Here is a 25,198-nt window from a genome sequence, read left to right on the forward strand (position 1 = left end):
CCTTCACTCAGCTCATACTGCTCCTGTGCTCCTGCCCACTTTCCTGGCTGCTGTTCCTGAGGAGGACACACAGGGACATCTTACCAGTAGAGAGTAGCATGCTGCACCAGGGCATACGCATCCCCATCCTCAATAATCACCTTGCAGCTCATGCAGGCAAAGCACTCCGGGTGGTATTTAAACTCCCCAGCCACCTGTGAGCACATGGGATGAGCACAGAGGAAGAAGTGAGCTATGACCTTTGTTAGAGTGGATGGAATTAGTGGCGGGTGAGTGACCTCCATCACCAAAATCAACTCTTTCCAAGGAAGGAGCTGCAGATCCCAGCCAAAATCCAGGATTTCCGTCGCCGCCCTGGAGTTTCTGCGGGAGTGACAAGTGGATGTCTCCTGCCGCTCTGACACTACAAAAAACTGTTGGCCTCAGTCAGGAGACCATGTCCCCCAAGGTAATCAAAGGCTCACCATTCCTCCAGCACAGGGCTGTCATGTCTGTCTCTGCTTGAACCCCACTGCATAGAGCAGCTATAGGCAGCAGGACCTCTCCTCTGCCAGTCCAGTCTGGTTCCCACCATCTCTGGTCAGGACCTGGGTACTCCTCTTCTCTACCTGTCACTCTGTCCTGTAAGGCTTCCCTCTCACTGCACTGTGTCTTCTCCCTCCTGTCTACTCACCCAGTCCCAACATTGTACTGTAAAGTCTTTGGGGGTAGAACAGACACTATACTGCTAAGATGTCATGTGCGGTTTGAGCTCACCGAGAAACTGGCTCTGGAAGTGGGGCTGCCCGCTCCTATTTTAGACCTAAGCATATTTGTCCCAAAGTGTCCTCCAAGATCCCTTGTCTGGAGACGGGCTTGCTCCCCTCGCTCTGACAGGGAGGGAAGGGATTGGCAACACAGCCCAAGAAGGAAAACACTATGTCCGGACACTCAACAGTAACAGTTACTGCTGTTACTTCATGATATAAAATGCTGAAGGAATTTTATAGAGAAGCTGGAAGTTCCCCAGGATGCTCATCTATGGAGAGAGAGCTCAATAGGAACACCGACTGCTTCCAGTTTTGGCTGGATGTTGTACACACCCGATTTGATGTCACCTTTCTGTTATTTGTCCTTTACTTGAAAGCTGAGGGGACGCTCTGCTCTCCCTAGGACTTTTAATCACTGGGGAGTCTCTCACTCAGGAACTGGGTCCCAGGCATTCTGCCGGGAGTTGGCGAACCTCTGATTTGACGAGGCCGCTCCCGTGGTGTCGGCTAGGAGTTACGACACCTGACAGGTGTCTGCTGGGGATCTGCTACATGCTACTAGCTGCCACACTGCTCATGGTTCACTTTTGCTTGCCATGTACTTAAACTCCCTCGCTGGAAGCCAAGCACAGCTATCACATCACAGATGGTCCTCGGGACCACGCAGAACAGAGGGAAGGCCAGACATGTCTTAAGACGGGCTCACAGGCACCTGTACTTGAATGAATGATAAAGGACAGACCCTTGCTGATGGAAAGACAACTTGATGACTGACCACGGGGAACGGGGAAGGGCTACCAATCACTGTGGACGGTGACGGGGAGGGGGTGGGGAGGTGCAGGGGCTCCCTCACCATGGCAGGCCCTGTCATCAGCAGGGAGCAGCCATGGCAGAACTCTCCAAACTTGGCCCAGTAGTCTTTGTGGCAGTACAGCTTCCCATCCTTCTCGTAGTACCAGTTGGTGAGGGACTCCTGGCATTCTGAACACCTGCAGGGACAGAAAAGAAACGCAAGTGGGTTTCTAGAACAAGCCCATGGGTAGTCCTTGGCTCCCGGTTTCATGACAGAATGGGCACTCCTCTCCTCTTCCAGAGACGGGACTCAGGAAAGCTACAGCTTAGTGCCCCCCCCCTCCCCCCAAGAGACCTGCTTCAGAGCTGGCAGGGCTCCAGAAACCAGCTGTGCTGAGTTGCTTGCCCCTGTGAGCAGATGCTGTAGGTCCCCGAGGCCTGTGAGAAAAAAAACCTCCCCTAAAAAATGCACATATAATTTATGTGTGGGGTGTGTGGGTCCCTCAAGTCCACACACAACCCCAGTTAAGAACCTTTGATCGCTGGGCGGTGGATCTCTGAATTTGAGGCCAGCATGGTTTCCAGGACGGCCAAGGCTACACAGAGAAACCCAGTCTCGTAAAAACAACCTTTGGGGGCTGGAGAGATGGCTCAGCCGATAAGAGCACTGGTTGCTCTTCCAGAGGACCTGGGTTCAATTCCCAGCACCCACATGGCAGCTCACAACTGTTGTAACTCCAGTTCCAGGGGATCTGATACCCTCACAGACATACATGCAGGCAAAACACGAAAACATATAAAATAAGAATAAATCATTAAAAAATGTGTTGTTGTTTTAAAGAACCTTTAATCTAGATGTTTCAATGACCAATAAAATCTCAACCAACCCCAACTTCAAAACCAAGTCACACTATGGTGCTTTTTTTGTTTGTTTGTTTGTTTTTTGAAACAGAATTTCTCTGTGTAACAGCCCTGGCTGTCATAAACTTGCTCTGTAAACCAGGGTGGCCTCAAACTCAGAGAGATCTACCTGCCTCTGTTTCCCGAGTGGTGGGATTAAAGCCATCACCATCCATTGCCACCATCGCCTGGCATTAATGATGTTCTTGGGGAGAGAAAATGGGGGGAAAAAAGGAAAGAAAGAAAGAAAAGCTAGGCATAAAGAAGTTCGTCGTCGCCGGGGGGTGGGGGGTGGGGGGGTGGGAGGTAGGGGGCGGCGGCGCACGCCTTTAATCCCAGCACTTGGGAGGCAGAGACAAGGCGGATCTCAGTGAGTTTGAGGCTAGCCTGGTCTACTGAGTGAGATCCAGTACAGCCAGGACTGTTACACAGAGAAACTCTGCCTTGAAACAAACAAACAAACAAACAATAATGTTTGTGAACCATCACATCGGTGCAAGAACAAGTACTTTTAACCACTGAGCCATCTCTCCCCAGCCCCAATAAAACAAAATCCAAAAAACAAACAAAACTTCATCAGGCTTGGTGGTAGTGGTGCACGCCTTTAATCCCAGCACTCCCCTGGTCTACACAGATTGTTCTAGAACAGCCAAACTACACAAGAAACCCTGCCCCCCCAAAAAAATTCATCAGGCAAATTGAGCATGTGAGTGTGGTGATTTGGATAAGGATGGCCCCCATAAGCTCAAATATTTGAATGCCTAGTCATGGGAGAGTGGAACTGTTTGAAAAGACTACAAGGATCAGGAGGCACGTCCTTGTTGGAGGGGGTGTGTCACGTGTCTTTTCACAGCAACAGAACAGTGAGTAAGACATGGGATGAGTAAGAACGGCTGCCGAGGTGACCGGTTTTAACTCTTATAGAAAGTTAACGTGAGGGTGGGTGGATGCAGAAGGCTTTTTGTTGTTGTTTGACACTGGGTCTTTTTTTAAAAAATATTATTTTTAATTTATTTTAACTTTATTTTTATATGTATTGGTGTGAAGGTGTCAGATCCTGGAGATCTGAACTTACAGATAGTTATGAGCTGCCATGTGGGTGCTGGGGATTGAATCCGGGTCCTCTGGAAGAGCAGCCAGCGCTCTTAACCATTGAGCCATCTCTCCCGCCCTTGACACTGGGTCTTACGTAGCTGAGGTCAGCTTCAAACTCTGCTACAAACCTGAAGATGGCCTTGAACTCCTCCGTGCTGGGAGTATGAACATGTGTGCCACACACATCTTACAAAATACTTTTTGAGCCAGGCTTGTCTGGCACATGTCTTTAATCCCAGCACTCAGAAGGCAGAGGCAGGAGGATCTCTGTGTATTAGAGGCCAGCCTGGTCTACACAGAGAGACCCTGTCTCAAAAATAGTATTTTTTAAAGATTTGCATACAAATTCACACTGTATATTCAAGCAGATTCCTTCCCACACGTGGCTTTAGGAGGAGCTCACATTGAGCCCCGAGTTTCACGAATCCTAGGCCAGCACTCTCAACTGAGTTACACTAGCTCGGCAGAAACAGCTTACAACTGTTTCTTATGTTCATATATATGGTGTGTGTGTGTGTGTGTGTGTGTGTGTGTGTGTGTGTGTGTGTGTGTATGCGCGCGCACGCTAAGAAGACAGCTCTGTGGAGCTGATGATCTGCTTCTACCTTTACTTGTGTTCCTGGGACTGAAACCCGGTCACCAGGCCTCTACACTGAGTCAGCCTTCTGGACCCCAGCAGAGGGTTCTGTTGTTTTAAGTTAATTTTCATCATCAGGGGATGGTAGAACACACCTTTAATCCCAGCACTTGGGAGACTGAGGCAAGATGATCTCCGTGAGTTTGAGACCTGTATATGAGTTCCAGGACAGCCACATAGTAAGGTCCTGTCTTTTATTTAAAACAAAAACAAACAAAAACCTTCCTTTCTTTTTCCCTTTTTCTGAGATGGGATCACATGTATCCCAGGAAGGTCACAAAGGCACAGTGTAGTCCCAGGGCAGACTCCAGCTCCCAGTTCTGCCACTACCTCACTACAATAACAAGCGAGGCCACCACGCCTTGACTATTGTCGTTAATATTTTCTCCTACTCTCTCCTTTCTTGAGACACTTCTATCAGTCTTACTATGTTGGTTGAACTGGCCTCAAACTACCTGGCAAGATTTAAAAAAAAGCCCATTTGATTGGAATTGTAAATTTCAGAATTGAGCACACACAGACACTTTTTTTTTTTGAGACAGGGTTTCTCTGTGTAGTCCTGGCTGTCCTGGAACTCACTCTGTAGACCAGGCTGGCCTCGAACTCAGAGATCTCCCTGTCTCTGCCTCCCGAGTGCTGGGATTCTAGGTATGTGCCACCACTGCCTGGCCACAATTTTTAATACTGTAATTAGCCAGAGTTCTTTTCTTTCCTTGACAATTTAAGGCTTTTTCATAGTTCATTATACCATTTTTTCATTTAAGTGTGTCAGCACTATATAAAGATTGATTCATTTTATGTGTGTGAGTGTTTGACTTCATGTGCGTCTGTGTACCATGTGTGCGCCTGGTGCCCGTGGAAATGAGAAGGTGTCGCCTCTCCTGGAAGGAGTTGCAGATGGCTGTGAGCAGCCTAGTGGTACCGACGGGAAAGCAGGTCCTCCACAAGAGCAAGACCTGCTGAGCCACCATCCCAGCCCCCACAAAGAGCTGCTTAATAAAGTTTATAGTAACAGATATGTTTTCTATTGAGCTTGCAAATGCCAGAAAAAGGGGGTGGGACTTGAAAAAGCCTAGAAAGACACAGTAAACCAACACCTCAACCTTGGATTCAACTCTAGGCTGAAAACGGAAATTGCTATGAGCAACAATTTTGGTAACAACTGATCGAATTTTAATTAAGATTACAATTAGATTGTATGATGAAATTCATTAATTCTTTTTTTTTTTGTTTTTTTGTTTTTGAGATGGGGTCTCACTGTGTAGCCCTGGCTGTCCTGGAACTCACTCTGTAGCCCAGGCTGGCCTCAAACTCACAGAGATCCCCCTGCCTCTGCTACCTGAATGCTGGGATTAAAGGCGTGTGCTGCCACCACCACCTGGCCAGGAACTGGAAGTTTGATGTGAAATTGTGTCTCCTAGAAATGTCAGAGAAGCTACTTGAGGTTCCCATCTCAGAACTACCACCTGCCACCTACCTGATCCTGGGGTGGCCCCTTTGTCCCTCACTGTGAAATGGTAACAGGGTCATGAGCCCCAGAGTAGCTGTGTAGGTTAAATGATTCTGAGCGGCTGTGAGGCACCCAGCAGGGATACACTGGAAGCAGGGCCTTCCTTCTTGCCTTCCCACCTCCCGACTTAAAGCTCTTGTGTAAGCATCCTTCCCTTTCATCAGCCTGTGAAGTCCTTGAGACTGAGACAGGGTCCTGTTCCCTCTCGGTGCACGCAGCATCCAGGCCAAAAGCCAGGCAGAGTAGGCCTTCAACAAATGTTTTCAAATTGAACACGGTCCATGAGTGTCAGGGACCGTGAGCCACGGTGACAAAGGTACAGCAAGGTACCAAGATCCCATGTCATCAAACCTGTCCTTCTGCCGTGTGCCGCAGTGAAAGGCTGGTGCAGGCACATTTGTACCCATCTGCAGGCCTGGGCTGTTACACCCTCACAATGGTATGTGCGCCACCTCGGGGCACGGGAGCACCAGAACACACCCTCCGTCTACTGCCAATATCCTGCTTTTGTTCACTGCAAGCAGCTCTTGCCAGGCAAGGGAACAGGCCGAGAAACAAGTGTAGGCATGCGGCAGACAGCCACACCAACCTGCTGGGGAGCACACCTGGCTGGAGAGCGACGTCACCAATGCACATGTCATTGTGTCAATGAATGCCTCTGCAGAGGACAGCCAGATGTTGCCACAGGTGCCCGTGAAGTACAGGACGGTGAGCAGCGGACAGAACTGGCTGGAGGTCCCTTAAGCTCTGTTTTTGCCAAAGAACACAGCAAGACTCTCCGGCCACTGGAGACTTCCAAGTGCTAGCTTAGGGATATACAATATCTCTGCTAGTAGTTGCTCAAGAGGCAAGTAATGGAGCTGGGACCTGAATCTGTGTGTACTTGGCTAGGAAGCCATCTCCACTGCAGCTTACCTCAGAGACACGGCATGTCTTAACTGCCAGGCTTCAGGATTCCTGTCTCCAATAAAAGGAGACTGGAACCATGACCGCTGACGTCTGAGTGTTAGCCTTTTATGATGCTTTCCTTTAGCATCTATTTAATGATACCAGTTACACTAACTATTTGAACTAAATAGTTCATTCATTTACCCAGTGTTCTGTTCTCCAGTTGTAGTGTCTGTTAAAGAATCCAAAATACACCGTGGAAAGGAGGCACCATTCAAAGATGTTCCATCTCAGAGTCTCATAAGCCATGGCTTTTTCTCCCTCGAGCTTTCAATTTTTGAAAGCTTCAAGTAAGTAAGTCAATCTCTGGCTGCAGACCCCAAAGCACCCATCGAGGAGGCAGTAGGGGTGTGTCAGAAACCAGGGCTCCTGAGGATCCAGGGTTTACAGAGCTAAAAACCTCAGAGAGACACACAGGAGGCCACAGACAGAAGCTGTACCTAAGGACAGCCTTTGAACGGCTCTTCTAACATGCTGCGAAGGGTGAATGAGAATGTGTAGCTACTTCCCTAGGACCTGAATCTGCAGGGAACGCATCAATGATCAGCTGAGATCTTCACAGGCAGCTGCCACCTTCACTGAAGCCAGCTCCTTCATGACTCTCGTGGAGCTATGAAAATTACAACAGGTGAAATGCCCCACGTGATGCTCACAGCAGGTGCCCAGCAAGTGTTCACTTCCTTCCTTCTCCCACTGGAGAACAGCAAGGGCAAATGGAGGTGGATCCTCTTCCCTCCCATGCCCAGGGAGTACGGATCTGCTTACCTAGAACTAAGCAGGCTTCTCAGGAGAAAAGGAAGGTCCTGAAATGAATTTTCTACAGAGCCTTAGCAATCAGGGCCTCATTACTGTGCATCTATAACACATAAGGACCAGCCGGCCAGATAAGTGCTGGGAAAAGCCAAGGGCTCCAGGCCCCACCTTCACACACATCCACGTCATGTTTACAGGTAAGCTCTCAAGCCCATGGAGTCAGGGAACTGAGGAGCCATCACTTGGGGGGATTTACACATGCGAAAGCACAGCCCTCCCGTGTCCTGGGGAAGGCTGACTTGGATGCTCTAATCGCTGGAGAAGCAGCTCTGGCCGCTGCTGTCAGCCTCTCGTTTCTGAGTTTGGACTAGGCCGAGAAACAGAAAAAGAAGCTACATAACCTGAGGGTACCACGAAGTAGGGGTGCCAACTGTCCTCCAGGGCCCACAAGGGCGGGTATGAACAGGGGCAAGAGATTCGGATCCACCACCACACAGCCCTCTGATGCTTCTCCCCGCACGTCCTATGGATTGAAATTGTCTGCAAACACACCACCACTCTTGTGGAGCATGTTGTTATCCGGTTTTTAGAGAAACTACCAGACATACACCAAGCTTCTGCTCAGCCACAGCATGCGCAGATGCAGCTCCTGTCCATGCCAGGGGGCTGGCGGTTCAAGTAGTTTGTGTAGCTTCACAGAGGGCTTCCCCTGTCCGGGACGGGGACAGTAAAGACGTTTGCCTGCCTCTGAGTAGCCAACAAGTCACAGTTGGGAGCCATTCACCTGATCCAAGCCCTTCCGTTTTCAGATAGTCTCAGAAGGCTGAAGGAGGCGGCCAAAGCTTACTGCTAAGTTGAGCAAGTTTTCTTTTTAGACATGGGTTGTTTTAGAATGCAAAGATGTGTTTTCTACAAGAGCTAATGTAGAACGCGAGCTCATTAAATCAATGTTGGACATTAAGGGGAAGTCTATAATAGGGAATTCCTTTAAAGACGGGGGTTGGGGGGTGGGGGGGCACCCGTCACTCCCTCGACTGAGGGACATAACTCAGTGACAAGAGCTCCTACTGATAAGTGCGTGACGCGGCGGCTTCACCAGCACAGACAGAAAGACCACTCCCTAATTTACATCTTCCGCAAATGTCAATCTGAGGGGTTTCCTTACCTGGGAGGGCCTAAGAGTGGGCCATGCCACTCACACGAGTGCCAGGCAAGGAAGACGATGTGCTGCCCTCTGCAAAAGGGGTGTACAGCGCGTACAGAAATGACACCCTTCATTCCCGTCTCCCTCTTTCTCCATCACATGGTCACGCCTGGTCATGTCCCATGGAATCTGGTTGCGTCACCTTCTTTGCAACCACAGCCCTAGAACTCGTACGGACTTTCCTCCTCCGGAGGCCCGAGGGTCAAGGACCTGACTTGTTTGACACAATGCAGGAAGGGCTCTGGTTCAGGAGCTCAGGAAGTCTCATCCCTGCATTCTGCGTAGGAACAAACAGGCCTCGGGAGGGGACAGGCACTGGGACACAGAGGAACGCAGGATGAAGGAGGGGGCTGATGGGCGGCAGCTTTACGACCAGGTAGTGATTTAGCCTGAAAGCTTGGAAAGCCGAGAGTCCAGGCAGTCCCGCCCCCGGGGGCACAAAGCCCCACGCGCTGGCTCTCCCTTCAGCAGTAGCTTCAGGAATGTGGCCTCTCATTTAGGAGAGGGCAGAGGGTCCACTGCAAGCCAGTGCCCTTTTGATTCCAGCTGGGCAAACAGAGCCTGGGGAATGGAGGTGAGGTCATCAGGTTTCCCAGAGGCTGGGGTAGAACAAGACAAAGGACTGTTGGACCTGGGAGGCCTGGGGACCTCGCTCTCAAAAGTTCATTACCTGATCCAGCTCCAGCTCCAGAGACGCCTCATGACCACAAAGATGAAAAGGGCACTCTGTTCCTGGTCGCTAAAGGAACAACCCTTCCCGCCCCCCAGTCTCCTTTCCAGGATTTAGAGAAACAAGGATCTGAACAAACAGTTACTCTAACACTCGGGGTAAAATCTATCTCCTAAACTCAAGATCAACTTCTTTCCACAAGTCAGAAAAAAAACAAAAATCAAAACCAACAACCTCTTCAATAAACCTGGCAAAAGCATCCCTTTTCTGCTCTGTTGGGGGAAAAGCAGACCTGACGACAGATACGTGAGGGAGAGGTGGACAGAGGGAGCTGCAGCACCCCCAAACCCCCAAGGATAAGAAACTCCAAAACCCAAACAGGCCAGGTAAGGGGACCTTGCATGTTGCTGCTGCTGAGAGCCTGGTAGCTCCGTCAGTCAAACGGGGCTCCCCAGTCTCTCAGGCTTGACAGAGCAAAGGGTAAATAAAGTGCCTAGGAGGATAGCTGCTGAGCTCCATATGGAGACCAGCCCCCCTCTCACAGACTGACACCTCCCAACACTCCGAGAGGGCCCAGTCCTTCACTGAAACCTCGTGGTGGTAGCTGCTCCTCTGCCCAGGGACAGACAGATGACTACCCTAGCAGTGACATCTGGCCACCAAGCTGGGTTGGGGAAGCTGGAAGAGAAAGTTAAGCAGGAATACCGGTGGAGGGGAGGCAGCCCTCAGAAAAACAGGTTTCTCCCAAAGAATAAAAACAAGCCCCACCCCAGGCAGGAATGGCTCCATTCAGAAGGGACCCAGAGGGCCAGAAACCCCCCAGGGAGTTTCTCTTGACGGTGGGGTGGGGCAGAGAGGGAAGACAGACAGGTCGGAGGAAGAAAGTTTCACACCTCCTCATGAAAGGCCCCACAGAGAGCCCCTACAGATAACTCAGACCTGGGGGCTGACCCAGAAACTCCACTCATGTGGGAGCTAAGAAACCATTCAAGGCCAGGGCAAATGTGCTTGCCATTACGAGAACACGTATACAAGTGCCTACTGTGTACCAGGCTACCCACACCCAGGCCTTGCCAGCTTCCAGTTTGGCAAAACCTGCCCATCCTGCTTGTTGGGACAAATTCCTGGGCAGGCCGCACGGCCTGTAGGTAAAGACATGTGAGGGCTGCAGAACGGCAACCCATCTGCGCCTTCCTCCGGGACACTAACACCAAGGTGTGTTAGCAAGGGGAGCCCCCTTCACCCCCCGGTTTTGAGGACATCGGAGTGCCCGTGTCCAGGCCGCTTCTGCTCTGGTATAAGCTCTTCTGGCAAAACCAGGGAGAAGAGAAGTCAGAGGAGATCGAGGAGGACCTCGGCCTTGCCCTCGGGAGCAGGGGCCAGGGGAGGGGATGAGGAGGAGGGCTTGGAGAGCGACTCACCTAAAGGGGTCTCTGGAGGTGAAGTAAGCCGGGACAGACAAGTAACTCCCCATCTTCTTCTTCCCACACCAGATAAACAGGCTCGGCTGCAAGCCCGTCTGGGAGTGCCTGAGGCTGGCTGCAGATGGCCACCATGACAGGCGGGGTTCCCGGCACCTCTGCTCGGAGCCGGCCGCCCGGTGCTCACCTCTGCCTCCGGAGCAGCAGGAGAGAGAGGACTCCAGGCCCCTGGCTCCCGGGCAGACTCCCGCAGGGGCACATGGCTGGTGCGTCTCCTCCCTAGTGCTCGGGAGCCCCGTGGCCCCTCGGGGCTGCGGGAGAAGCCCCTCTCTCCAGCGGCTGCAGACACCCAGGCATTCGGGGGAAGGGGCCGGGGACTGGCTAAAAAGGAGAGGCTGCTGCTGTCAAGTTGGTCCCGATCTGCGGTCCCACCCACTCCGAAGGAGGGAGGGAGGAAGAGGAGGGGCCCGGGCCGAAGCGAGGTGTGTGGTTGGAGCAGCTGTTAGGAAACAGAGCTCGCAGCGAGGGGTGGAGCCCGGGCGGCAGCGAGGCTGCGGGGCGAGCGCCGGAGACAATGACTGGAGCCGGCCGAGCGGCCACCGCCGCACAGCTCGGGGGCCACCGCGGCACAGCTCGGGGCGGGACGGCGCGGGAGGGCCAACACGTCCGAGTCCAGATGGCCCCAGCCTGAAGAGCTGCCCACGGGACCAACGCCGCCGAGACGTGAAAAGCACCGGATGTCAGCCAGCTAAGGCAGAGCTACACCCCCAGGAGGGGGGGGGCTCCAGGAGAGGAGGCCGCTCCCTAGAAGCATCTTCAGCTCTGGGCTGGTCTCTGTTCTCTCCTGGGGTTGGGACTCCCCATCCACCTACTCCCTCTGCCCGGTCCGGGGACAGCCTCAAGAAGCTGGTCACTTCCCCACCGGGGCGGGGCTGTGCTGAGGACAAGAAAACAGGGCCCAGAGGATGCATCCTCCGAGGTGGGATTAGCCCCACGTATGTTCTAGTGAGGTGACAGGAGGTGAGGTGACTCCGCTGAGGGCCCAAAGCCAGTCAGTGGGGAGCCTGGGCTACCCAGCTTCCTTCCGACTGTGTCCCCCTCACCCCTTCCCATAAGCCGTCCGCTGAGCCCAGTAGGCACAGGTGTTTCTTCCAGTGTGTCTGGACTAATCAGAGCCACCTGAGAAGGGGACCCCTCAATCACCGTGGTCTGTGAGGACCTGTCATGATCGATGACTGACGGGAGGGCCCATCAGGTGAGTCTGGGCTCTATAAGAAAGCTAGCAGAGGGCCAGGTATGGTCGCCTACACTTTTTTTTCTTTCTTTTCTTTTTTTTTTTTTTTTTTTTGGTTTTTCGAGACAGGGTTTCTCTGTGTAGTTTTGGTGCCTGTCCTGGATCTCGCTCTGTAGACCAGGCTGACCTCGAACTCACAGAGATCTGCCTGGCTCTGCCTCCCTGAGTGCTGGGATTAAAGGCATGTACCACCACCACCCGGCTCATTCTTTATTTCTTAAAAATTACCTAGCCTGGCGATGCCTTTAATCCCAGCACTCAGGAGGCAGAGGCAGGTGGATTTCTGAGTTTCGAGGTTAGCCTGGTCTACACAGCAAGTTCCAGGACACCCAGGACTACACAGAGAAACCCTGTCTTGGGAAACAAAAACAACAAAAAAGTCTTTGTATAGCATACATGTTACACCCACTGAACAAACAACAAAACCAAGGTTCTGAGGGAGTTATTGCCAGCTTGGAAACAGACATCTTGTCAGTAGTGAGGATGGATCTCAACACCAGTAAGAATCTATAGTAGGGGGTCAGAGCACTTTCTATAAGGGGTTAGAGGTCAAATGGGTTCTACAGGTTATATAGACCCTGCCCCAGCTACTCAATATTCAACACCACAGCATCCTCAGTAAAATATAAACAAACAGATGTGGCTATGTTTCAATAAAACTTTATTCGTGGATACTGATATTTGAATTTTGTATGATTTTCCAGTGTTGTGAAATAGTCCTTGGCTTTCTTGTTTGTTTGTTTACCCCCTCAACCATTTAAAAATGTAAAAATCAAAGGCAGTACAGAAACATGGTTAAAAAATGGCCCTGGGTGCTAGGTGTGGTATCCTAGCAGGGACAGGTGGATCTCTCTGAGTTTGAAGCCAGACTGGTTGTCATAGAGAGTTCCAGGCCAGCCAGGCTGCATAGCGAGACCCTGTCTACAAAATACAATACAATACAAAAGGTTCTGGCATCTACACTGGATGCTGAATTCAGGTTTGTCTGTCTCCCACTGCAGACCACACTCCGGCTCTGGAAGCAGTGGAGGAGAGCAAGCCCTGGGTGGGCACTCAGCCGGCACCTCAAATTGCTCGCAACACTGTGTGTGAATGACTCTTAATCCACTATTTGGTAGTGCTGTGGCCCACCCCTCTTCTTTACAGAGGAAGGAACTGAGGTACAGAGAGGTTAAGTTGCTTACCTGAAGTTATCTAACTGAACCACCAGGAAGGGAAACCAGGATTTGAACCTAAGCTAGATAGTATAGGCCGTGTTCTACCATGCTGTACTGAGGGGTGCAGCCTGGGCCCAGAGTCAGATTGTCTGGGTTTGAACAACACACTCCCCTTACGCCCTTGGCATCGAGTCTGGAACACATCAAGAGTTGATAAATGTTAGCTGGTAATATCATTAAGACTACTGTTCAACTTCTGCGCTAGCTATGTGGCCTCTAGCAAGCCCCTGCCTCTGTCTAGGCTTTGGGTTAGGTCTCTAAAGAGCTTCCAGCTTCAACATTTTTCATTCCTATGAGGTGCTGGTGGGCTCCCTGTTTTCCTTGGGTCTCAAGTTGAGATTAAATCTCTTGAGCCAGCCTTGAAGGAATCAGGCTCTTGGCTGGGGGCCACACAAGAGCCACAGGGGAGTGAGATGCAGTGGAAGGGAAGTATCCCACAGGACAGACACCGAGGACCGCTGCAGGCTGGCCTGCGGGAAGCTCTTTTTCTCACAGCTACGGAGCCCAGATGTACTACGCTCCCCTGTAATTCAATCAGGCGAGGAGGGGGGGAGCCCCTATTTAAACCTGGAACTAGCATCCAATTGCATCCTTTGATTTCCATCTGATGAACGGAGTGTAGACGGAAGAAAAGGCAAGACACAGAGGCCGAGGCCAGGGAGCCCTGAGCATAACTCCTTCTGACATTTCACACGGCTCTGCGCTCCAGGGGCCGAGGGCTGAGTGAGTCGGTGTCTAGGAATGCAGGCAGGAGGCTGCAGGCCTTCTCCTCTTCCCTCTCTCCTCACAAAGGATTTGGTGGGTGGATGAGTGGGGGACTAATCAGAGGATTTCTCAGCGCCATGTGAGTGCCTCCCCACTGGAAGTGCAGCAGCCGTCTCCCCAAGCTCTGGGCTGCAGCGGAAGCCCCTCCCAGGTGGAATCTATGTGACCCCCATAAATCTGGCTTTCAGGAGGTGCCTTTAAAGGATTGATCACCAGATGTAGGGAATGGCTGGCTACTCAGATAGTGTGATTTCCTTCAAGCCAATGTCAAAGGGTCCAAACCCCTCAGAACCAGGAGGGGAAAAGTCACACTGTGTGTGTGTGTGTGTGTGTGTGTGTGTGTGTGTGTGTGTGTGTGTGTGTATTGGGGGGTGGGGAATACACTTTCCCCTTCTGCCCCAGGAAAAAGAGCTGCTCTGACAGGTCCAAGGAGCAGCTGGGAGGGATCCAACAGTTACAGATGCCCAACGCAACTACAAGGACCCTGGGACTCGGATAGAACAGCAAGATGGTGCTAAGCTCCTGTACATTTCACAATCTGGAAACGGATTGCCCAGAACCAGCGGAGACTCCAAGGTGCCTCCATTTGGAGCAGGTTGAGGAACAGCTTTCAGATCTGACAGCCCCAAGTGATCATCCTGGTGAGCTGTGGTGAATGGACGAAACACCCCAACCTCTGCCTGGACACGAGCTCTAGACAAATGGCCTGAAGCTCAGGGACCTGTGTCTGCTGCATGAGGCCCTCTGTTGGTGAGGAGGACTCGAAGCAGGGACAGGCTGCAGCTTGCTTCCTCTCTTTACACCATGCTGGAGACTACGGCTTGAGCACACTGGGCAAATTTTTTTTTTTAAAGAAAAATTTAAATTTTGAAACAGGATCTCATAATGTTGTCAGGCCAGCCTTGAACTTGTGATCCTCCTGTCTCGGCCTCCCAGGTAGCTACAGGCATACATATTACGGCTGTCTGGGGTCCTGCCTCTTAATTTTTGCTGCTAAACACAGCCATCCCTCTGAGCAGACCATCTCTCTGGTCCCTGTTCCTCCACGCTCCAGCTCGCTTTCTAGACTTTGGAAGCACCTAGAACACTTAGCGCATACCTCAGTAGTTTTATGTCAACCTGACACAAGCTAAAGTTATCTTAGAGAAGGGAACTTTAATTAAGAAATTAACTCCATACACACACCTTTAATCCCAGCACTCAGGAGGCAGAGTCTCTGCATTCCAAGGCCAGCCTGGTCTACCTTGAGTCAGTTCCAGGACAGCTAAGCCAGGGATACACAGGGAAACCCTGTCTCAAAAAACCCAAAACCAAAGAAGAAAGGAAAAGAAAAAAGAAAGACAAAAAAAAAAAATGCCTCCATAAGACAGTACTGTACACAAGCCTGTAAGGCATTTCCTTGATTAGTGATTGATGGGGAGGGCACAGCCCATTGTGGGTGGGGCCACCCTTCAGCTGGTGGTCCTGGGTTCTATAAGAAAGCAGGCTGAACAAACCACGAGGAACAAGCCAGTAAGCATTACCCTTCCAAGACATCTGCATCAGCTCCTGCCTCCCGGGTCCTGTCCTGACTTCCTTCAGCGATGAACTACAATGTAGAAGTGTAAGCAAAATAAACCCTTTCCTCCCCAGCAATAAAAACCCTAACTAGGACACCAGAGGACTCCCCTACATGCTTATCCATTTCACTTTTGGATAGTGTGACAAGAAGCAGGGATGAGGGAATACGTGCTTTCTGCCATTTACACACCGCTTCACCTTCTTAGAATTCCTTAGCACAAACCGCTCACACACACACCCCCCCCCACTATCATCCCATCAAAAAGCCCGGCAGGAACACCACACCAGGACCTCAGGCTGTCACTTTAATTCCTCCACCGGATAGGCTGCCCTGACCACAACTGGCTTCCCTCAGCTGCCCCCCAACCCCTGTTCTTAGCTCCCTCCACAGCCTCCTGTGCCTTCATCTGGCAGCTGCCTTTTCCTCTCACCCAACTACGATGGAGCACTCCTTCTCCTCTAGGAAGAGTTTCCTCGACTTATCTTTACACCCACCACACAGAAGCGCGGTTCTGTGTCCATGTCTGGCCACTAGTCTGCCGTATCAGACTACCTGAGGGTAGATGCCAGGTACTAGGTTTTGGCACCGCACAAGCCTAGCCATGTGCTCAGTAGACATGACTCGACTCTCAGTGTGAGTGACCACGGTCCTAGAGGATGGACGATGAGGTATTTTCAGCTCACAAAGGATTTCGGCCCCTCACAAACGTTGGGGCGGGGCAAGCCAGCTCAGAGATGTCAGGGCAACCACCGCGTTCACATGAATGGACGGACGTACAGGGCTGAGGTAAAAGTAGTGTCTGCCCATCTTAACTCTCAAGGCCTTTCTCCTACACAGACCCAATCAAGATTTGGGAGTCTGGCCTCTGGAACACAGGACCTGCACTGATACACGTGCTGGGGCCCGTTTTCCAGCCCCTCCCCCACATTTGTACTGCGAGGGTACAATGAAAGAGTATCAAACTCCTGGGAAACCCAGAGACTTTCATGACCATCAAGTCCCTGAGAACTGGAAAGATCAACTTCCTGCAGAGCCCAAGCAGCTGGCTCCTCCTCTCCCAGGTGTCCACTGCCCACCTGTCCATCATCTGCCCAGAACTTTGGTGGAGACGATTTTTTCAATCAGTAAGATCATAAATTTACTTTTCCCAGGATCTCTCTTTCCCTGTTTTTTAAAAAAACCTGGGCCAGTTAGCCACTTCTGTTTGTATTTTACTGCAGATCGTCACCTGGACAGGCCCGGAGGGAGCGGTCACTAGCCTCTGGGTATGACCGCCATTCTCCAGTCTCTCTCCAGTTACCAAGAGCTTCCACCACTGTAGATCTTTCTCATTGTCCCTTTCAGTGTGTTAGGATGATTTTCTCACACTAATCATTTGGATACATCATATAACTGGGTGCTACTGTACATTTTGGGTTCCCTATCTGCCTTCCTAATTTCACAGTCATCCTGGGCAACATAACTGGACTCCAGTACCTCCCCACACAAAAGATGGGTGCTCCGGAAGTAGTGGGTGCTTAGTTTTCAGACTATGGAGTTCTACAAGCCAGACACAGAGGTGAGCTTGGTATGCACGCACATACTGCCTGCCATTAAATTATCTTGGTGGGGGTTGCTACCTCCTTTTTATATATGAAGAAATGAAGGTTTTTCTTCACTTGAGAAAGTTGTCCAGAGTCTCGTGTATGAGAACTGGCAGGGCTAGGCTTTAACTTGAGTACTGAATTCTAGGTTCAACGCACTGAAGTTGTCGCAAACAGCTATTCTGTGCTTACTTCATGATCACAGTGGTATTTTTCAAGGTGTGGCTGAAAGAACAGCTATCCTGGAGTCCATTAGGAAAATGAAGATATCCCTGGCACCACCCAGGCACACAGCACCAGTTTTCGAGGTTGGGGGAAAGATCTTGCATTCTAAACAAAGCCTAGTAGTTCTGATCCACACCGAAGATGGGGAACACTGCCTGATTCTTTCCCAAGCGTTTCTCCCTCTGACTTCCTCTGACTGTCACCCTGGAAGTGGACAGGATAACCACTATCCTTCCCTCACCACTAATGTCAGTGTTCAGACAGACGGTTCATTTTATTCCGAAGGCTGCTTGGTCACTGTCAGGGTGAGGGTTGCTTAAGCCTCGACTTACTGGGGACCTCTGCCTTCCTAATGCTGTTACTATTCATCTGAAACTCCATGGTAGCTGCCTCTCTCTCTTTGCAATGACACTGTATAGATGATAAGTTTAGAAGACATGGCCGTTCTGTGCAAACTGGAGTTGCAGGTGTAACTCAGTGATAGAGCCCTTTTCTAGGATGCAGGAGGCCCTGGGTTCCTTCTCCAGCAACACACACATGCTCACACATGCAAGCTCATACTGCTGACTTTGAAACCAGTTGTCACTTCTACAAGAGTCTGTCACCAAGGAAGTGGGATGGTGGACCTCTGATCCCATCACAAGCGCTTCAGAACACTGTTAAGAAGGCGGAGCCAGAGAATGACAGAGACACAGGGGAAAAAAATCGCTAATTTAGTCTGACATGGGATGCTGGGAGCTGTTTTGGTGATTGTGAGGGACAAGGAAACCAGAGGACTGTGCAGTGGCACAAGCCTTGTATCCCAGCACTCAGGAGACAAAGACGAAAGGATCTCTGAGTTCGAGGCCAGTCTAATCTACATAGTGAATTCCAGGACAGCCAAGGCTACGTAGAGAGACCCTGTCTCAAATTCCTGCCTCCCTGCCTCCCTGCCTCCCCACCTCTCCCACCCAAAGAGAGAATTTGTTAGCATGCCTCTAGCACTACCCAGAGGTGGGGGTCCTAACGTTTGGTGGGGGAGAAAGAAGAAAAACATGGCAGTGGACCTGCTACAGCAGCAAACGGGAGGGGCCTTTGATGGTTTAATACTCTATATTAATACTTGATCACATTATAGACAGAGGTCTTTTTGTTTGTTTGGAGACAGGGTTTCTCTGTGCAGCCCTAGCTGTCCTAGAATTCACCCTGTAGACTAGGCTGGCCTCGAACTCACAGATCTGTCTGCCTCTGCCTCCCCGAGTGCTGGGATTAAGGGTGTACACCACTGCCTGGCTATTGACAGAGGTCTTATTTCATCGTCCATCTCAGAAGATAAGTTCTTGCCTGGGGGAGCCTGCACAGTAGAGATGATGAGGGAGCACATGGGAAGGACTTTATTCAAGCTCTCTAAAACACCATTTCCCAATGCACCATTCACCTAGCAAAAACTCTGACACTGCTGTATTCGAGTTTGCTACGCCATGGGGCACAAAGGTAGATTAGATACGGTTCCACCCTTGGAAAACTACTTGAAGACTTCAGCTGTATGTGCAAACAAACACAAGAAGGGCTCTAGCTCAAGTATGAGGAAGATTAACAAGGAGGGTGAAAAAAGGCTCCTCTGATTGGTGGGGGTGGACATGGGGTGGGGTTCCTCCAGAGGACGTGCTGTATCTATCAGCTGACCATAGCAGGCTGATTGCCAGGCAGACAAGAGACTTCTAGCTTGAAGGAACAATATAACCCTGAGCATATTCATTAGCTACAACGTAGTCCACACGTAAGCAGTGACCATAGAAGGGTGTGTGTGTGTGTGTGTGTGTGTGTGTGTGTGTGTGTGCGTGCGCGCGCGCGCGCGCGCGCGCACGCGCGCACAGTGCTAGATCACTAAGGACTAGACCCTGGCAACTGAGCAATTAAAGATACTCACAGGCAATGAAGGGTTATCAGAAGCATTTAAGCAAGTGGAGGTTCCCAACAGCTAGGAAATAATATCTGAAACACCAAGGAGAACGCTCCTTTTCTGAGCTGTTTGAGCTCAAGTCTATAGCTGGCTGTGTTAGGTTCACATCAGGTTTGTTTGCCAAAGTGTTCGCCACCGGTAGACTATGCCTTTGTCCTGAGGCCACATCTCTATGAACCTGGTCACTTTAACCACTGGCATCTCTCTGTATGGCTGTGAGCACTTAGAATCAGATGGTGGCCCCTCTGGATAATCATCCACTGCTGTTTTGTGATGCTAATACTAGGAAATTCAGGGGCTGGGATGTGGCTTAGTGGTAGAATGTTTGCCTGGTACCCATGAGGTCTTGGGTGGATTCCCAGTACTACAAACAAACAAACACACCACAAGAAAAGGGCCAGAGAGATGCTCAGTGGTTAAGATCACTTGTGGCTCTTGCAGAGAATCTGGGTTTGATTCCCAGCACACAAATGCTTGTAACTCTAGTCCCAGGAGACTTACTACCCTCTGCAGGTACCAGGCATTTGCATGATGCACAGACATGCACGCAGACAAAACACCCATACACATATTTAGGTACACGTGTGTGTGCCTGCTTGAGTTTATGTATGCCAGGTGTGTGCAGGTGTCCATGGAGTCCAGAGTGTGTCAGAACCGCCAGAACTGGAGTTACAGACAGGAACCGAACCCAGATCTTCCACAAGAGCCACAGTGATTTTAACCACTGAACCATCTCTCCAATCTCTATTTAAAAAATTAACAACAATAATATTAACAAAAAACCCTAATAAAACAATAGCAAAAAAAAAAAAAAGTTTGACACTCAGTGTCAAATGCTCCCTTCACGTGGACGTTCTTGTTTTGACTGCATTGGGAGGAAGAAGTCCTTTTGTCATACCAACACATCTCAAGGCAATGCCAGCAGAGTCCTGAAAAGACAGGAGGTCCTTCCTGGTTAACAACAGCCTACTGTGTGATCTCAGCCAAGCCTTTAAACCTCTCTGCGCTTCAGTTTCTACTTTGATAAAAGGATTAAGGTAAGAAAACAATTCCACACCCATTAGGTCAATGCTAAAAGAAACACGGTACTCAGAGGCAGGCTGGCTGCTAATCCACAGCCCTCTACAGTTGGCATCTTGGTGAATGAACCTAACCTGGGCCTGGGTTTTGGCCTTTAGGTCTAGAACAGACATACCTGGAGAGGTGCAGGCACACACTTTGGTGGTTTATCAACATCACTGTCCACCTACACAATGACAAGTGATATCAGCACGCCCATGTCCCCTGCACATGTAGGACTTGGGGACCTACACTGGGCATCGTGGTACCCACAATTAGAGCTCCAGCCAATCGGGATGTTGTGAGGCAGGAAGATCAACTGAATCAAGCCTAAGAGTTTAAAATGAGCCCAGGCAACACAGTGAGACCCTAGCTCAAAAAAACAAAGCCTGTGTGGCTAACTTGGGCATCAGAGGGCTGCTTTGTGTGCATGGACTATAAGGGAAAGAACAGCTACAGGGTTTCTGTTTGTTTGTTTTGGTTTTTAGAGATTGGGTTTCTCTGTGTAACAGCTGTAGCTGTCCTGGAACTCATTCTGCAGACCAGGCTGGCCTCGAACTCACAGAGATCCACCTGCCTCTGCCTCCCGAGTGTTGGGATTAAAGGTGTGTGCCACCACCACCCAGCAAGATTTTTTTTTTTAACCTTGGGAAGTAGTGAATCGGGCAAACAAGCCCAGCCTATAAGGTAGACCCGGGCCTGGTGGCAGCTAAGCTACACCCAGCAACTTTTTCCAGGCGCGTCGATGACTCTGCTTCACGGCCTTTTTACTTCTGTTTTGCTGCTGGCCACTTATTTACTCATTTTTACTTTTGTTTGTGTCTTAGTTAGGGTTTCTATTCCTATAAAGAGACACCATGACCATGGCAATTCTTATAAGGGAAAACATTTAAGGGGGTGGCTTACAGTTTCATTATCGTCATGGTGGGACATGGTGGCATGCAGGCAGACATAGTACTGGAGCTGAGCATCCTACATCTTGATCCAAAGGCAACAGGAAGTGAACTGACTTATGAGGCGACTTCAAAGCCCGTCTCCACAGTGACACAGTACCTCCAAGGCCATACCTACTCCAACAAAGTCACATCTCTTAATAGTGCCTCTCCCTCTGGGGGCCATTTTCTTTTAAACCACCAGTTTGTTTTATTGTTTTGTTTTTTTATGACAGGGTCTCATGTAGCCCAGTGAAGGAAGCCCTGAGTGTGTGATGTGCGGAGTGGGTACATGCCATTGACTTGAGACAGCCATTCAAGGACAAAGCCTTAGACCCATGGGAAACTGGCAAAGCCTCACTGTCCCCACCCCCTCAATGAGGCTCAGAGTAGTGGCGACGCCATCCTCTGTTCCAGTATGAATGTCGACAGTGTGTGCAGAAAGTGTCCACCATAGCTTCCTCTACCCGGATGTTGATGGCCTGGAGACGGCTCCCCTACAGAGACTACTCCCACGGAGATTAACTAAACCTGCCTCCTTGTCCATCTGTATAGAACAACCCCACCTCCTTGTTCAGCTATACAGAATAACATCACCTCCATCCACCCCTATGTAACAAGCACACGAGAGTCCAGTCCACACTATCTCCTGTACATCCATCAGTCTGTCCCTTGTTGCCCCAGTCAGAGTTCTAGGATCCAAGCTGTGTCAACCCACAGGCTGGCCTCAAACTCACTCTGCAGCTGAGGATGACTTATTTTTATTGTCAACTCGACACAAACTGGTGTCATCGGGGAAGAGGGGGCCTCAAGAGGTAAAATGCTGTCGTCAGACTGGCCTGTGGATAAGTCCGTGGGAGCATTTTCTTGATTAATGACTGATGTGGGAGGGACCACCTCTGGGCAGGTGGGTCCTGGGTTATAAAAGAAAGCGGGCTGAGCCAGCCCTGGGAAGCAAACCAGTACGCTCTCTGCTTCAGCTCCTGCATCCAGGTTCCAGCCCCGCCTCCCCTCGGTGATGGACTGTGCTGTGGATGTGGGTAGGATGAAATAAACCCTTCCTACCCACGTGGCTTTTGGTCATGGTGTTTATGACAGCAATATAAAGCAAACTAGAGGGATGTAAGGCCCCTTTCCAATGCCACGCACGATCCAATGCCACGCACGATATTTCCCTTGTACACCCCTCACTGTGACACTAGCAGGTAGGACCCAAGTTAGCATCTCCAACTAGGATGGAATGATCTACTGAAGTCGGAGCTCGGGACACAGAAATGAGCAGGTAAGAAAACAAAACACAGAAAGTACCTGTAGTGAGCAGCCAATCGACAGCAGAACCAGGATTTGCTCCTGGAGTCTGCGGCCCTTACGACATGCTGCTGCTCTCATATGCTGATCTTTAACTCACAGACACGAAGTTCATTTTCAAGGTCCTAGAGAACTGCCATGTATTTACCATCCCCACCACAACCAGCTACGGCGTAAGTAAAAGACGCCATGCAAGTATCCCACTTTACCAATTAATGGCAAAACTGCAGAAAACAATGAAGTAGCTTGCCCTTGGGACGGAGAGTCTGCACATTCTAGAATAATTCAGAATGAGTGTGGACCAGAGCAGCCGGGCTCATTCTTCCTCACTGCCTTTCTTCCCGGAGGTCCCGGGTACCCAGGGCTTGCTCTTGCCGGGGCCGCACCTATAAAGGCTGCTGGAGAGCGGGCCCTCGGGCCTCGTCACGGCTCCCCCACTGTAGGACAGTTCCTTGGAAGGTAGAGGACAAAGGTTTATCTTCTTACCTGGCCCTACAGACAGTTTCCCCAAACCCAGTGTCTGGAGCACACTCCTCCCCGCCACCTACCGGAACCGCAGCCCGCTAAGGGAAGGATGTGGGAAAGCGGAAGTGCAGGAAAGGCCGCGCTTACATCACATCTCTGGCAACTCTTTCGACGACTCGTTTCCTTTGCCAGTGATGTGTCCGTGGTGACACAAGGAGGGACAAAAAGCCCAGCAGTCCCTGAAGTCCCTCACCGTGAGATGTCACAAGGCATCATAAAGGAAATAATTGCACAGACCGAAAACTCCAATAGAAGTCTCAGAGGAAACCGAAAGCTCAGATGGGAAGTGCTCAGTATTCTTTGAGGGTGAGGGAGACGGGTCTCAGAGACATCCAGCGAAAGATCTGAACTATGATCAGAAGCTAATTAGGCAAAAAGAGGAGGAGTTGGCATGCCAGGCCCAGGGGGCAGAATAATATGAGCCTTGTCAGCAGGGAAGGAGGCCCTGGACACATGACACTGTGGAAGAGAGTACAGTATGTGCAGATTTTTTTTTTCAACACCGGGGATTAACTTGGAGCCTTGTGCATGCTAGGCAAACACTCTACCACTGAGCTGCATCCTCAACCCCTATTTTTTTTAGATGTGTTTATGAGGGTGGGGTGTATGGAATGTGTATGAACCACATGTGTGCAGTGCCAGAGAGGACCGGCAGAGGGTGCCAGAACCCCTAGAACGGGAGTTACAGACAGTTGTGAGTTACCATGTGGGTGCTGGGAACTGAACTCAGGGACCTCTGCAAGTGTTCTTAACTTCCAAGCCATCTCTCCAGTTCCCAGAATTTTTTGTTTTAAAGATAGATTTATTTATTTATTTATTTATTTATTTATTTATTTATTTTTTAAATTTTGAGACAGGGTTTCTCTAACAGCTCTGGCTGTTCTAGAACACACTGCTGTGGGATGGTCTGTATGTCAAATTACTCTGATTGGTCAATAAATAAAACACTGATTGGCCAGTGGCCAGGCAGGAAGAATAGGTGGGACTAACAGAGAGGAGAAAAGAAAGAACAGGAAGGCAGAAGGAGACACTGCCAGCCACCACCATGACAAGCTGCATGTGAAGACGCCGGTAAGCCACGAGCCATGTGGCAAGGTATAGATTTATGGAAATGGATTAATTTAAGCTATAAGAACAGTTAGCAAGAAGCCTGCCACGGCCATACAGTTTGTAAGCAATATAAGTCTCTGTGTTTACTTGGTTGGGTCTGAGCGGCTGTGGGACTGGCGGGTGACAAAGATTTGTCCTGACTGTGGGCAAGGCAGGACAACTCTAGCTACAACACACTATGTAGCCCAGGCTGGCCTCAAACTCACAGATATCCACCTGTCTCTGCCTCCCGAGTGCTGGGATTAAAGGTGTGTGGGTATGTATATGCCTGGGGAGATGGTGCCTGGGGAGGACGCAGATGTTAGATCCCCTGGGACCGGAGTTGCAGGCAGTCGGGAGCTCCCCCTCAGTGTGTGTGTCACACACTCCAGCTTCTCTGCAGAGAACGAGTGGCTTGGGAGGTAGGAGGGGGGCAGGGGAGACTGACAGCCTGCGGGTGAGAGGTGATGACAGCGTGGATGGGCAGGGAGAATGAGAAACAGAACTAGGCGAACACATTCATAAAAATATAAGCTAGGGCTAAAACTGAGAGGCTTGGGCCGGAGATGACTCAGAAGCTGAGAGGATGGTCAGCTTCTCCAGAGGACCCACGTGCACCTCCCTGTGCCACATCGGGTGTCCCACAATCACCTTTAACTCCACGGGATCTGACACCTTTTTCTGGCCTCTGACGGCATCCCCACACATGCGGTACACACACATACACATAAACACAAAAATAATAAAAATAAACCTTGGGCCAGGCATGGTGGTGGACAGCCTTAACTCCAGCACTTGGGAGGCAGAGACAACCTGGTCTACAGAGCGAGTTCCAGAAGAGTCAGGGCTACATAATGAGACCAAGTCTTAAAACTAACTAAATCTAAAAAAGAAAGAGAGAAAGAAAGAAAGAAAAGTTAATACCTTAAAAAAAAAAAAAGACAAAGCTGACAGGCTGGGTCGTGAAGAACGAGGAATCTACTCTACGTTATCAAAGACTCTCCATTGGTGACTTAGGC

At 50.3% G+C, this 25,198-nt stretch overlaps 1 protein-coding gene across 4 annotated transcripts in view; it reads right to left on the reverse strand.

The window, feature by feature from the left end:
• Window positions 1-25,198, reverse strand: part of Limk2 (LIM domain kinase 2) — a 68,212-nt gene that overhangs the window by 18,880 nt on the left and 24,134 nt on the right. For 2 of the 4 annotated variants that reach the window (XM_006972916.4, XM_076547023.1), the window contains exons 3-4: window positions 1,603-1,738; window positions 85-194 (exon numbers count right to left, since the gene is read on the reverse strand). In XM_006972916.4, the coding sequence (XP_006972978.2) occupies window positions 85-194; window positions 1,603-1,738 (246 nt within the window). Of the gene's footprint in view, window positions 1-84; window positions 195-1,602; window positions 1,739-10,679; window positions 11,114-25,198 lie in introns of those variants that run through there. The other 2 variants (XM_042285741.2, XM_076547022.1) reach the window with 2 other exon arrangements.

This window comes from Peromyscus maniculatus, chromosome 10 (genome assembly GCF_049852395.1).
Source record: "Peromyscus maniculatus bairdii isolate BWxNUB_F1_BW_parent chromosome 10, HU_Pman_BW_mat_3.1, whole genome shotgun sequence".
NCBI lineage: Eukaryota > Metazoa > Chordata > Mammalia > Rodentia > Cricetidae > Peromyscus > Peromyscus maniculatus.